The following is a 12546-nucleotide window of genomic DNA, read 5'->3' as shown; positions in this document are numbered from 1 at the left end:
ATTTTTGCTAGAAATGAACAAGAGCCTGCATCCTATGCTTATAAAAACCAGCATCAGTAGAGGTGACAGCTATGCATGGCCATCTGGAATGTGGCTTGTCTTTCACCTTCCTGTTGCCACTGCTGAAATGCAGCACTTGCAGTCTGACTGTGCTCACATCCACTGTTTGATCTCCATAAATGTTCAGCAAGCATCAATGAATGTCTGTGGGTGCCATTTTCTCCATATGTGGGAAATCAGTGACACCTGTGTTTCATATGCACTTCCATGTCAGGCACCATATTGTCAGACTGCTCCTCTGCTGCCATCTGTCACAAGGCAACAAAATGTAATGGAATATTCGGTAGGTTCACCTCTACTGCCACACCACCAATGCCTCTGATGTTGTGGGCTAACATGATAAAATAGGAGGCATTACTTTCAGAACAGCCCTCTTAGATTCAAGGACTGGAAGGTAAATATCTGCTCTTGGGAGTAAACTGACAGATACTTTTGACACTTCAGATGATGATTCATGACACGTTCCTGTAGAGGACTTCATGGGTATTCCTTGAACTCAAGCGTGTAACAGGGTGTTTTTCATATTCCTACTCTAAGCTGGTATGTATGTTAGAGGTTGTGGCTAGAAGAAAGCTTTTAGTGCTAAAGGTACTACAGTTAGTTGTTTAAGTACCATCAAGTCCCAAAGATAGGAATGAGCAGATTTAAAAAAAAAAAAAAAAAATCAGACTGCTAGGTGACACTAGATATTAAGATGCTTTTCTCCAGCTCTGCTAGTTCAAGAAATGTAGTCCGTAGGTGAAAATCATCATTCACTCCAGACTTTTTTTTTGTCTGAACTGTTTTCAGTTGATGAAAAGCTTTAAATAATTATTTCTATTGCCAGACCAAAGAATGCATGGAACAGTTTAAACTGGAAGATCGGGTGCTCTGTTTACACAGCAGATGGCGGATCCTTTATGCAGGCCTTGCAAATGGCAGTGTTGTTACATTCAGTATAAAGGTTAGTTTGGTTTAATATTGGCAGTTAAAAGCCTGTTCCAATGCAGTTTCCACTTCGTTTTTCTTTCAGTCCTTCCTCTTGAGTAATACGTGTATTTGTAACTTAAGTATTTTTGTATAAATAGTCACTCTTGGTCCTTCTTAGTCTTTCTTATCCCTTCTCCCCTATCCTCCAGTTGCCTTTCTCTTAACTGCTCTGGTGTTTTGATTTCATTAATGAGTTTTGAAAGCTGATACATGTTATGTACTTGTATGTGTTTTTCTCAATGAATGCTTTTTGCTCTTCTTTTTCTAACTCTGAAGGGGGATTTACTGGGCTTTTCCTTAATAATTACTGTTTTATTTTGCTTTAAAGCCCAATTAAAGGAGTCACTTTGTTGATTTGGAAACTTAATTCCTAGATAGTCATAGCAAAGTTTTAGTTCTTAAATACCAATTTTTCCACTCCAACAGAACAACAAGCAAGTTGATACCTTTGAATGCCACAGCCCTAGAGCAGTGAGCTGCTTGGCCACAGCTCAGGAAGGAGCACGCAAGCTGTTGGTAGTGGGCTCCTATGACTGCACCATCAGTGTACGAGATGCACGGAATGGGTTGCTTCTCAGAACTCTTGAAGGTCACAGCAAAACTATACTCTGCATGAAGGCAAGTGTTTCCCAAAAATGTTTTTTGATAGAGGATCCTTAGAACTGTGCAGTGGAATTGCCAGATCACAGCATGAACCAATCGTTGAGCACCAGGTGAGAAGGTGTGGCTAAGTCAGGGTGCTCAGGTGCAAGCAATGTACTTGAGTGACCGGAAGGGGTGGAGTGTGGATCCACCCTTCCTCACCCTTATTTAAGGGTTAGCAGTCAAGGGAGCAGCATCTCTGTGGATAGGGATTTTGCTCCTCTTGAGCTGTTACTGTCATCATAAGGGGTCAGCCAATTTTCCTTATTACCTGCTATTGCTCTGTATTGCGCGTATCCCATTTAAAGGCACTGTCATTGCTTGCTTTTGCTGTACACTGTCATCTTTTTTCTTTTTCCTTCATCTAATAATTAGCTGATGGTGGTAGACAATAGATGCTTTCTGTTTCAAAAGATAACAGTGGTTTGATAGGAAAACTGTCATTGTGCTGTAGAATCTGATGTTTATGTTTGTAGGAAGCATGTTTGTTTCTTGTTATTAAACAATTTCAGGGAATCTTGAAGAGTGAGATCCCCAGAATGAAAGAATGGAGGAAAAGTTGGCAAAAAGGTGAAGCTAACTTTCACGTACTTTAATTGTAGAAACCTCTCAGGCAACTGGAAAAAAAAGTATCTAGAAAACTATCCTTTAGTAGAAGAATCACAATTTATTCTGAACTAAAATATGCTTTTTGCATAATTTTTTTTTCCTTAAGTCTAGGCTTGAAATTTTTGAGCTGCTGAATGTGGACATAATTTCAGGATACTACTGAAAGGACTCTGGTATAGCCAGAGCCAGCTTCCCTGCCAATGAACAATCTTCGGGGTGGCATATATCACACTTCAGATTGTATGGCTCTATTCATGTTAAGAAGATTGTTTTAATTTTGTCATTATGAATGACATAAGCCTGCCCATTTGATGGTTATTTTATTGTTTGGCCTGATGTAACGTAGTATCTGAAGTTACAAGTTGGTGTATATGCTTGTCTGGCTGCTTTGCTCTAACTACAGTCATCTATAAATAGGGGATGACTGTTCCATACACAGTCCTTGTCGTCTTGGATATGGTTCACTGACATGGTGTTTTTTTTCCTTGTGAACTCTCTGCCCTAGTCCAGCTTGCGTGTCAGTGTATTGTGGTTCCTTCTTGATCCATCATGGAACTGTTAAGCATCCTTTCTAGACTGATACTTGTTGGGAGCACTGTCTTCTATAACAAAAGCACACAGCAGATTCAGTAGTAACAGGAAGCATTAGGTTTAATTAGTGCATGTGGGAACAGCATTCTGTATTTGGTTCACTTGGTCCTGGATCTGGAGCTCAGTTGGCCCTGAGAGTAGTCTGCAGGATAAATTAGCCTGGTGGGCTTCTAATGTCAGTTGTGAAGTATCAAATTATCATTAGGGTAGCTTAATATGCGTCCTAGCTCTCAATTAACTTGGTGTGTGCGTTTTTTTGTACTTGGTTGATTTTTTTTTTCTGTCAGATACAGGAAATATTGTGCAACTTCAATCATGAATCAGAATGTTCTGATCTTTGATCAGAATGTTTCATTTGGCCACTTTCATGTTTTTATGTAAAAGTGAGTAGAAATAACACTTTCTTTTTTTTTTGGAAGGTTGTGAATGATCTGGTGTTCAGTGGTTCTAGTGACCAGTCTGTCCATGCCCACAACATTCATGTAAGTTTTTCTCTATAAAGTTGGAATGACTTCTGTCAACATTGCAAATAATTGAATAGAAAAAAATAACCTTCAGAAAAGAAAACCATATGTTTTTGTTCTTTATTTAATGTGACTATGTACTACAGTAACTAAGGGGGGGATGAAGAGGGGTAAAATACTTCAGGAAACATCCATTAAATGTGTTGACTCAATATGGTATATAGCACTCTTTTATCGGGGGCTCTTGCTTTTGCAAATATTTCCACAAAGCTACTGATAATATGGAAAGGGTTTTTGTAGCCATGTGGTGAATGAGACTAAAACTTACCACACTTTCAGTTAATTGACAGGGAAAAGTATATTTCTGTGTATTTAGCTAAATTTGCTCAATGGTCCTTGTGGCTACATAAATACTACTAGTACTGATAAGCACAGTATCAATTGCAGGATAGATGGAACATGTAGATGATGATGGAAAGAGGGGAAGTAGATTTCTCATAGTGATGTGCATTTCTATTGGACTGCAGTAGCTCCTTGTTAACTTCAGCAAAGAAAATATTCTTGATCATAGTCTATAAGTGCTTTTGTAGGAAATGGCAGTCTAATACAGGATATAGCTGTTCTGTGATTGAGAGTTGAAGCTAGCTATTCAAGTAAAACTAAAACAGTTTTGTTTCACTAAAAATAATAAGCTGCTTGCCTCTCCTTGTTCTTGGCACAGACTGGAGAACTGGTACGGATCTATAAAGGTCATAACCACGCAGTAACGGTTGTGAACATTCTGGGGAAAGTGATGGTAACAGCATGCCTCGATAAATTTGTTCGTGTTTATGAACTACAGGTAAGAGTATAGATGGTTATTAATAAAAAAAATTACCTAACATGTTAAATGATTTCAGGAAGTCATCTTTGTGCTTACTGGTCTCTGGCCCACTCAGAATTTGCGGCCAAAATACGTGAGCTTTAAAAGAGCATAACCTCAACTATTGTTATCCAATGATAATTTCAGCTCAAAGAAGTGGGAAAGTGACTTCATCTTCTTGAAAGATCAAATGTAACAGAAGGAATCACAGAAGTAATGGAAAATAGAGAGCTTTCATTGTGCCTACAAAACTTGGAATCCACTGGGTGGGGTGTTGATTGCTACCCAGGAAACTGCTTTTGGAAGCATTGTCAATTGCATGTCTGTGAAAAATACCTGCTAACTATTGTGCCAGTAAATGTCTGTTTCTCTTTCTTTCAAGTCACATGACCGCTTGCAAGTTTATGGAGGCCATTCAGATATGATCATGTGTATGACCATCCATAAGAGCATGGTAACTTCCCTCTTCTCACTGATCTCAAATAGGAAGTTGTATTTTCCACAAGCATTTACACAACTTTATTTTTTCTCGGATAATGAAATGAATTTGTTCTCCAGCTAAGACAGAGGTATTCACAAATGTCAGCCAAAAAATCAAGTTGTTACAGCAGCCTTGTGTTTATGTAATATTATTGACTGGGTAACTTTCAAAAGAACTTGCAGATATGCACTTGTGTTTAGTGCACAGACTTATTTCTTCAGGCAAGGTAGAGTTCAGAAACACTTCTGGATAAATACTTGCATAAAATAGTTGTTAAAAGTACTTATCTGCATGACATGTAGGAATTTGTTTGCTAACTTACTTTCAGCTTGTAAACTATGTTAAAGGGTCATGGTCGTTATCTGTAAAAACAGAATTGATCTATATATTGGAATACCTATGGCCCAACCTTTACTTCTCATATGAGAGAGATGGAGAGCTAAGTGCAGCCAAGCTTTGTGCTTTGAGTCTGAAGCTTGAATAGTTCTGCTGTTATAATCCATTTTGGGCATTCTGAAATTTAAAGTATCCAGATAAGTGGCTTTATTGAAGAGTGAAGGAAAGTAATTTTCTGTGGTAGTCAAAAAAGGAAGTTGTAATGTGTCACCCACAGCAGATTGGCTGTTACATCCTAGTGATGCATTTCCAATAGGCAGAAGGACTTGAAATAAATAAAACCTTCAGCTTGTATGGTTCTATATATTATTGGTTTAAATAATGTATGACTATGAGAATCTTACATCTAATATATTCTACCCTGAAACCTTCTTCAAAACTTGATTTCATTTTTTCTATTCCCAGCTTTTTTCTTCACAAATGCTTCTTTTACAGATCTACACTGGATGTTATGATGGCAGCGTCAGAGCTGTGAGGCTTAATCTGATGCAGAACTATCGTTGCTGGGTAATGAGCAAAACATATTTGGCCTCTGTCTGGTATAGTTTTTATACTGATTTCTAGAGATGGTCACTATTCAACCTTGGGTAGCTTGACCTTTAATGTATTACAGTTCAATCTTTTAAAAATCACTTTGAGTATATACTGCTAGTTGCATTTCTCATGCGTTGGGCCAAGTCAGTGGTAGTATCTTTAAACTATTTTTCTTTTGGGTGATCTTTAGGTAGTGACATAAAATCAGTTAAAAGAACAGGAAAAAAACAAACCAATGGCTATGTCTCTAGAAAGCTTAAGTTCTGTGAAGGCAAGGCATTTTTTTCCTAAACCCATTCTTGCTGATCTAGAATGATGACTAGAAGCAGGAAAAATCTCACTTATAACTGAATGAAGAGAGTTCACTGAGAATGTATATGGAATACGAACAGTAAAAAGTTAGAGGAGGCATGTGTGTGAACAGTCCTTGTTGAATATTGTTGAGTTGCAAGAATAAAGGGATTAACTACTTTTTTTTTTTCCCCTGGGTGATTTTGGATGTGCTTTTTTTTTTTTCTACCAGTGGCATGGATGTTCCCTGATCTTTGGAGTTGTTGACCACCTGAAACAACACTTGCTAACTGACCACACCAACCCAAATTTTCAGACCTTAAAATGTCGTTGGAAGAACTGTGATGCTTTTTTTACTTCCAGGAAAGGTTCCAAGCAGGTATTTGATTCAAGTAACATGTTTGTATTTGGTAGTATAGTAGAAAGGCTTAAAAAAACAAAACTAAAACCCCCACACCTAAATACCAAGTACATGCTGTCAACACAATTATGGGACTTCTTCTCTTAAAGATTAATAAATTATTTTGTTCTTAATGAGCCTAACTGAATATAGTTAAACCATACAAGGCTAACAGGGTTCAGCTTGTGACAGGTAAGGAGTGCACTGGTGTATAACTTGGGATATGGTAAACTTAAAATAGTTCGGTTTAAAATCTTACATGGAAGTGGTAAAATTCTTGAAATGCCATAAGAAATTCTGGTAACTGTACTCAAGATGTTACGTTTTTGTGGTATGATTTACTGTTTAAGATGAACAAATATCAGTTTGAAATTTTTATTTGACTTTGATCTGTACACACAATTTCTGGGGATACTGTTGCTGTTTACTCTTTGCCTGAGACTGGTTTAGGTAACAGTCTGTGTAATTGTAATATTCTGTATTAATGCCAGCACAGATGTAAATACTGAAGAAGGCTTGAGAGTTGGAGTCTAGCTTGATCAAGCCATGACTTGAGAGTTAGGAGGGGTAGGAAGGTTGTGACATTTATGTTGATATGTAAAATCCATGCTTTACTCTATGGCAGTATATAATGCCTCCCTGTCGAATGCTTTTGATAATACACAATAGAAGGAAGTTTCTTTTAGAACTGAAAAACAGAAGTAGAGTCCTTAATTTCAGTGTAAGCACTTTCTTTGGATAGAATGCATTTACTTGGTATGGCTTTCCCGTCAGAAAGGAAGCTCTTGTTCTGTTTTCTTTGAATCACATGGTGCACAAGATTTTATGCAAATTATAATAGCTTGGTATTAATTTAAGAAGGCTTAAAACGCCAAAAATTTATTTTACCCAGAGTGTCACCTTAACTGAGGTTTATAGAATCTTTTAGCTTTTTGTCATTTTTTTTCCACCGACTTTTATTTCTTTTCTAGGATGCTGTGGGACACATTGAAAGACATGCTGAGGATGACAGCAGGGTTGACTCATGAAACTTTTCACCTCCCACATTGGGAAGTAATTCATGTCAAGATTATTCCAAATAACATCAGTTTCTTACTCCAGTCTTTTCTCTTGCTTTTACTACTTGGAATGCAAAAAGGAAGTGGAGCTGAAAAGCCTTGCTACAGAGCTGCAGGTTATGTTGCATGCTGTAGGCAAAAGGCTGGTCATTTAAGAAGTGGCCCAAATGTAAGATTCTGTCAATTAATTGAAAACTTGACAAATAAGAATATTTCCCCCCTCGTCTGCCTTCTTTTATGAAGTATGTTCTTGAGAATGTTTGGGAAGGCAGAGGGGTGTTGAAGTTAGATGATGATGGGTGCTGGTGTTTACACGCTCAGCTTGAAACCTGTTAAGTGTCTAACTAAAATATGCCTGTTTTAGTTATATCTATTTTTGCTGATTTTAATAAAAATCTGCAAACCAGAACATCAAGAAATCTGACAGTGTATCCAGAATACATATTGGCTTTCTTCATAAAAAGAAATGGTATTTTAGGGAGAACTGGAATGAGTTTTTTAATGTAACTGTAATTTATATTTTAATCTTTGTCTAAAAATTTCTATAATTGCCACAATATATACGGTGACAGACTACCCTAAATATTACATCTCCTGAGGTGTTTTGGTGTTTTCTTTGGAGGAGAACAGTCCTTTGACATGTATGCGAGCAGCAGCAGAACAGCTCTGCTCTCATGCCTTTCAATTTTAGTCTCTTACAGGTCCTAATGTGCAGGAAGGGAGAAACCAGTATCAGCTTTTGTTTCTCAGTGTAACCACTATTATTGTGATACATCACCAGGGTTGGATTCCTTATTTGATTTGTAATTCCATAATCCTGTATCTTCATTAGAAAGCAAACAAATAGAAATTCGAAGTCTCTATAGATCTAAATTCTTCTACTTCAGTGTTATTTTGTTTTTGTTGTGAACTAGCTTAATTTTCTGTATTAAGTTCACAAAAAGTCAAGAGGATTCTATGATTTTTAAGTCTAAAATTCTCAAGCAGAAGCTGGGGATACAAAATGCATGTTTAATAGAAAAAAATCATCTTGTTTCCAGAAATGTACATAATGGACATAGGGAAGCCAGTGTAAAGTGGAAGAGTGTCTCTACGTGTGCAGGTCCCTCTGCTGCTGTCTCTTGGGGTTACAGACTTGACCTCCTTTTTCTATTGTGTTCAGTGAAATTGAAATTTTGCATTCATGATGCTTTTTAAATAACAAGATGAATCTGGCAAAGAACTCTTAAACAATGAAACTAATCTGCCAAGGACCTTTTTGTTTGTGTTTGACTTCTGCTTAATTAAAAAAAAAAAGCAGGTGTTTCCTTAAACTGTAACAGAAGGTAAAGATATTCCAGTGTCAAAACTGAGTCACTTATAAACATATCCAATGCTTTTCAAACTGAATGTGCTGCTTTCAGTGGATGTCTCTTTAACCATCCGTTCAAGACTTCATATGCTATCCATAGACCAAATGTATTTTATAGCCTCATTCTTTGACTGCAACAAAATCTTTTTAGGCCAAGACTGACTGAAGGAGGCCCGTGGATGTTCAGCTCTGCTATCAAATCGAGAGACTTCAGGGCCTTCTCTGAAGCGCACAATTTTAATATTGTGTTATTGCACAAACGTAATTCCTCTGTATTTGCTTGACATTGATGTTTTTTTCCTTGAGAAAGACAGGAATAAAATAGGAACGATATACAGTAGAATCCTACTTCAAACATAGGAATTCTTGAGGTTCCACTGCTTTTGTAGTTCTTTGGGTGATTTTTTTGGAGGAGTTTTTTTGTTGCTGTTGTTTGTTTTTATTGTTTTCATTAAGATGTTTGTAGGCAGGAGAAATAAAAGCAATATGTGACTTAGACTCAAGGCAGCTTTGAGAGTTTTATGTGTTTTTTTTTAAGGGGGGGGGGGGAATGCATTGTTTCCTGATTTATTGCTCTGGAATCTCCAAGAGTGTTTGAGAGTTTTTTGGTGTTTTTTTTTTTTTTTTTATAAGTAGAGGGCTTCATATGACTTAAACTATTTCCACCATTATTGATTTAAAGAGGTTTTTTGAACCTTTTTTTAGAACGCAGTGAGGGAGATGTAGAAGTGTGGAAGGAACTAATGTTGACTTTTTGAGCTATTCTTCATAAGTTGTGATTGGAGTGATAGTGTGGAGCTCTGTGTTCTGAGGACAAGCATGTGGGAGTGGTTCTATCACTAAACATTGTGTGAAAGTAGATTTTGATACTGATTCTTATCCTCTCAGCTGATGACTTTGTTTTCAGGAACATGAAGAGATCTTTCTCACTAAATGTTGCAACAAAGACAGTTATTACATTTTACTTGCATTCCTGGTTTGTTATTGTGTTGATCTTTTCTAGATGGTATAAAAGGAGACTTCCTTTTCAGCGATATTTCCTTCTCTGTTCCTAAAGTCTGATCCAAAATTTTGGACTTCTGAAGTCCAGCTTTAGCATGTTGTCTTTTGCTACTTCATAGGTTGTTACAGATCCATTTTCAGAATCTTTAAAATGAGTAAGAGACAGGAAAATAGCAGAGCTGCATGAATGCTTATCAATTTTGCTTTGTATGTGTAAAAAGATGTATATTACTCAAGGGCTTAGAGGAAATATTGTGCTGCTTTGTCGGGAGGTTATCTTAACAGGATTTGCTATGAAGCTGTCATGCAGATACGAAATTCCTTCCTTGGACTTCTGTGAGGAATGCAGTTTCCGTTAATGGCTGTTTGTTTCCTCCACGTGGTTGCAGAAGAGCAATGGTAAATTGGTGTGTTAGATTGGCAGCCATTGATGAGATCCTCTCCAGGTTTGCAATTGGGGGTTCTTACTTGTGATATAACTCTGGTCAGAGAGTGAAGTAGTCTCAGGAAGAGGACTTTGTGAAACATGAGTGGGGTAACTTTTGCATGAGAAGCAGCACTACACATCTGAAGCCCTGTGTTCAGGACTGTTTTTGTTATGGGTTTGGTTTTTATGCAACTAAGGAGTTGTGGGTGTGGAAGAGTGAGTGAAGTGAGGGTTGATTTTTTACGGTTAGCTGTTTTATTTCATTAGTGAAATGTTAGATATGAGCTCTGGACTTGCTGAATGCTGACCGAACGTGGCAGTCCCTTTTGGGATGGAAGTCGCCATTCTCTTCTTAGCAGTACTAATGCTGCTTATTCAGCTGTGAGTCCTCAATGAGCATGAAGTGCTCAGAGCTATTGTATGTAGTCTTTTGTAATATGGAGAATGGGAGAGGCTTTACTGAAACCAGTTATATATCATTCTTCTCAAAAGTGGGGGAACGTGTTGTGGTGCGCTTATATTAAGCCCTACCCAAGCTCAAAAAGAAGAGTGCAAGTAGCGTAAAATAATCACTTTAAAGTTCAAATGTGCCACAAAGCTTTATCCAACATGCTCACATGTGTTGAATCAAAAAAACAGTGCTAAGACTGGTCTGTATTATTTGCTCCATTTTCCTTCAAATCAAAGGAAAAATAACAGCTAACTGACAGTGCAACACTGCATGGCCTAGTGCTGTTGCTTCCCTGTCTGGAAGGGGCCAGAGGGAAAACTTGCATCTGTTTGTATGAAGATGCATTACATACCCCAGCTTCTGCTTGCCTTGATTAAGATGTGTGGGTTGTGGACCTTCCAAGTAGTTCAGCTCTGTGCTGCGCTGAAGTAGCGCAGGTCTTATTGCACACTTACAAACCATGTACTTGTGCTAAATCATGGTAAACAATGACTGAAAGCTCACAATAAACTATAGGTTCCCAGAAATAAAAGCATGGTGCTGGAAAGATTTTTTTTTTTCCTTCCTTTAAATTCAAGTGTAGGTCTGGATAAATCTTGGTTTTCAGGCTTTTATGGTACTATCATTCAAACATAGTCTTAAGTTGTCCAGAATTGCAGAATATACGAGGAAGGATAAGGAAATGGTATCAGCTGCTAATTGTAAAATGTTTAATAGTGAAAGTAAAGAGCAAACTGTGTAGGTATATATTCTGTCATATGCACCTGCCAGCTTCTCAAATCTCATTTTGCTGCAAATGTTAATAAGTTTTTAAAGTGGAATAAAACAACATGGTTGAGTAATGACTTAAGCTATGTAGAACACTTGCACAGATTGACCTTGCTTTTCCTCTTTCATTTTGGTACGAAACTGAGTGTAATAATGAAACTTTACACAGCCAAAAAATGAAAAGAAAATAAAAATAAAGGTTCTTTATATTGTTTATGGTTTGTCAGCCTGATTCTTCTTTGTTTGGAATAGAAAGATTCTTTCACAGGGTTCAATACAACATGACGTTCCCTTTGTGGCTGGATGAAGTCAGCCAGGCTGTTCTGGAACTGTGTATTTTAAGCTGCAGTGGCCAAGCTTCAGTGCTGACAGAGGGCTGTTGCAATTTTCTGCTTGCAGGGTGCAGGAATCTAAGATGTCATAGTTCAGCAGGAAAGATGGAAACCATCCACCCAACAGAAGCCTACAAGACAGTGCAGTGAGACAGCCTTGCTTCATGGCTTGTTGCAAAGGGAGGTTCTCTAGAACTGTTTGTTTTTCACTGATTGGGAGGTTTAGGGCCAGTTTTGATTGCCAGTCAAAAAATCCAGATCTTTTGACTGGTAGACTTTGTTTTTCTTTGAAGACCCCAACCAAGAGCATCTACCTTGTTTTTGTATGCAAAATAACAGCTTAGTGGAGATAACGCATGGCTGGAAACCAGGGCTCCCAGTATTCCAGTCATCATGAAACTTAAGTTGAGTTAAAACAAAAGCTGAGTTTAAAGGATAACATTACATAAACTATGATTTTCTTACTCTTTCAGAGGAAGTTACAGTGCAGGACAATAATACTAAGAACTTTATAGTCAAAAGATTTGTGTTTCTTAGTGATCTGTCAGTTTAAATGTATGAATTACCAGAATAATGTTGGGTAGATGCCAAGATTTGTTTCTGTAGTTTTGCTTTACTAGCAAATTTACTAGCAGATTGCTTGCTTTCTGCTGCTGCTTTTTAGCCCTGTCATCCTCTTTGCCTTGTGACCACATGTATGAGACAGTGGCTTTCCTCTCAGAAGAACTTCTCCTGATAAAGTCTGGCCTTCGTGCTCTCTCTGTGCACATGCTGTTTTTCTGTCTGTTTTTGTGCTGATCACTGATTGACCAATTCTGAAAGCCCATCAAGCTCACACGTTTTACAGTGCATTCGAAG

The 12546-nt window shown here is 37.6% G+C and overlaps 1 protein-coding gene across 4 annotated transcripts in view; it reads left to right on the top strand.

The window, feature by feature from the left end:
• The window catches only part of ZNF106 (zinc finger protein 106), a 37258-nt gene extending 25688 nt beyond the window's left edge, over positions 1-11570 (top strand). For 2 of the 4 annotated variants that reach the window (XM_085224840.1, XM_085224839.1), the window contains exons 16-23: positions 887-1003; positions 1456-1647; positions 3291-3353; positions 4057-4176; positions 4580-4651; positions 5510-5581; positions 6132-6278; positions 7271-11570. In XM_085224840.1, the coding sequence (XP_085080966.1) occupies positions 887-1003; positions 1456-1647; positions 3291-3353; positions 4057-4176; positions 4580-4651; positions 5510-5581; positions 6132-6278; positions 7271-7327 (840 nt within the window). In that variant the 3' untranslated portion in view covers positions 7328-11570. Of the gene's footprint in view, positions 1-886; positions 1004-1455; positions 1648-3290; positions 3354-4056; positions 4177-4579; positions 4652-5509; positions 5582-6131; positions 6279-7270 lie in introns of those variants that run through there. The other 2 variants (XM_085224841.1, XR_014883511.1) reach the window with 2 other exon arrangements.
• The last annotated feature ends 976 nt before the right edge of the window (positions 11571-12546 follow it).

Source organism: Meleagris gallopavo, chromosome 5 (assembly GCF_905368555.1).
Source record: "Meleagris gallopavo chromosome 5, MGAL_WU_HG_1.1, whole genome shotgun sequence".
Classification (NCBI taxonomy): domain Eukaryota; kingdom Metazoa; phylum Chordata; class Aves; order Galliformes; family Phasianidae; genus Meleagris; species Meleagris gallopavo.
The sequence above is the reverse complement of the archived record's forward strand: the minus strand, read 5'-3'. Positions and strand labels throughout refer to the sequence as shown.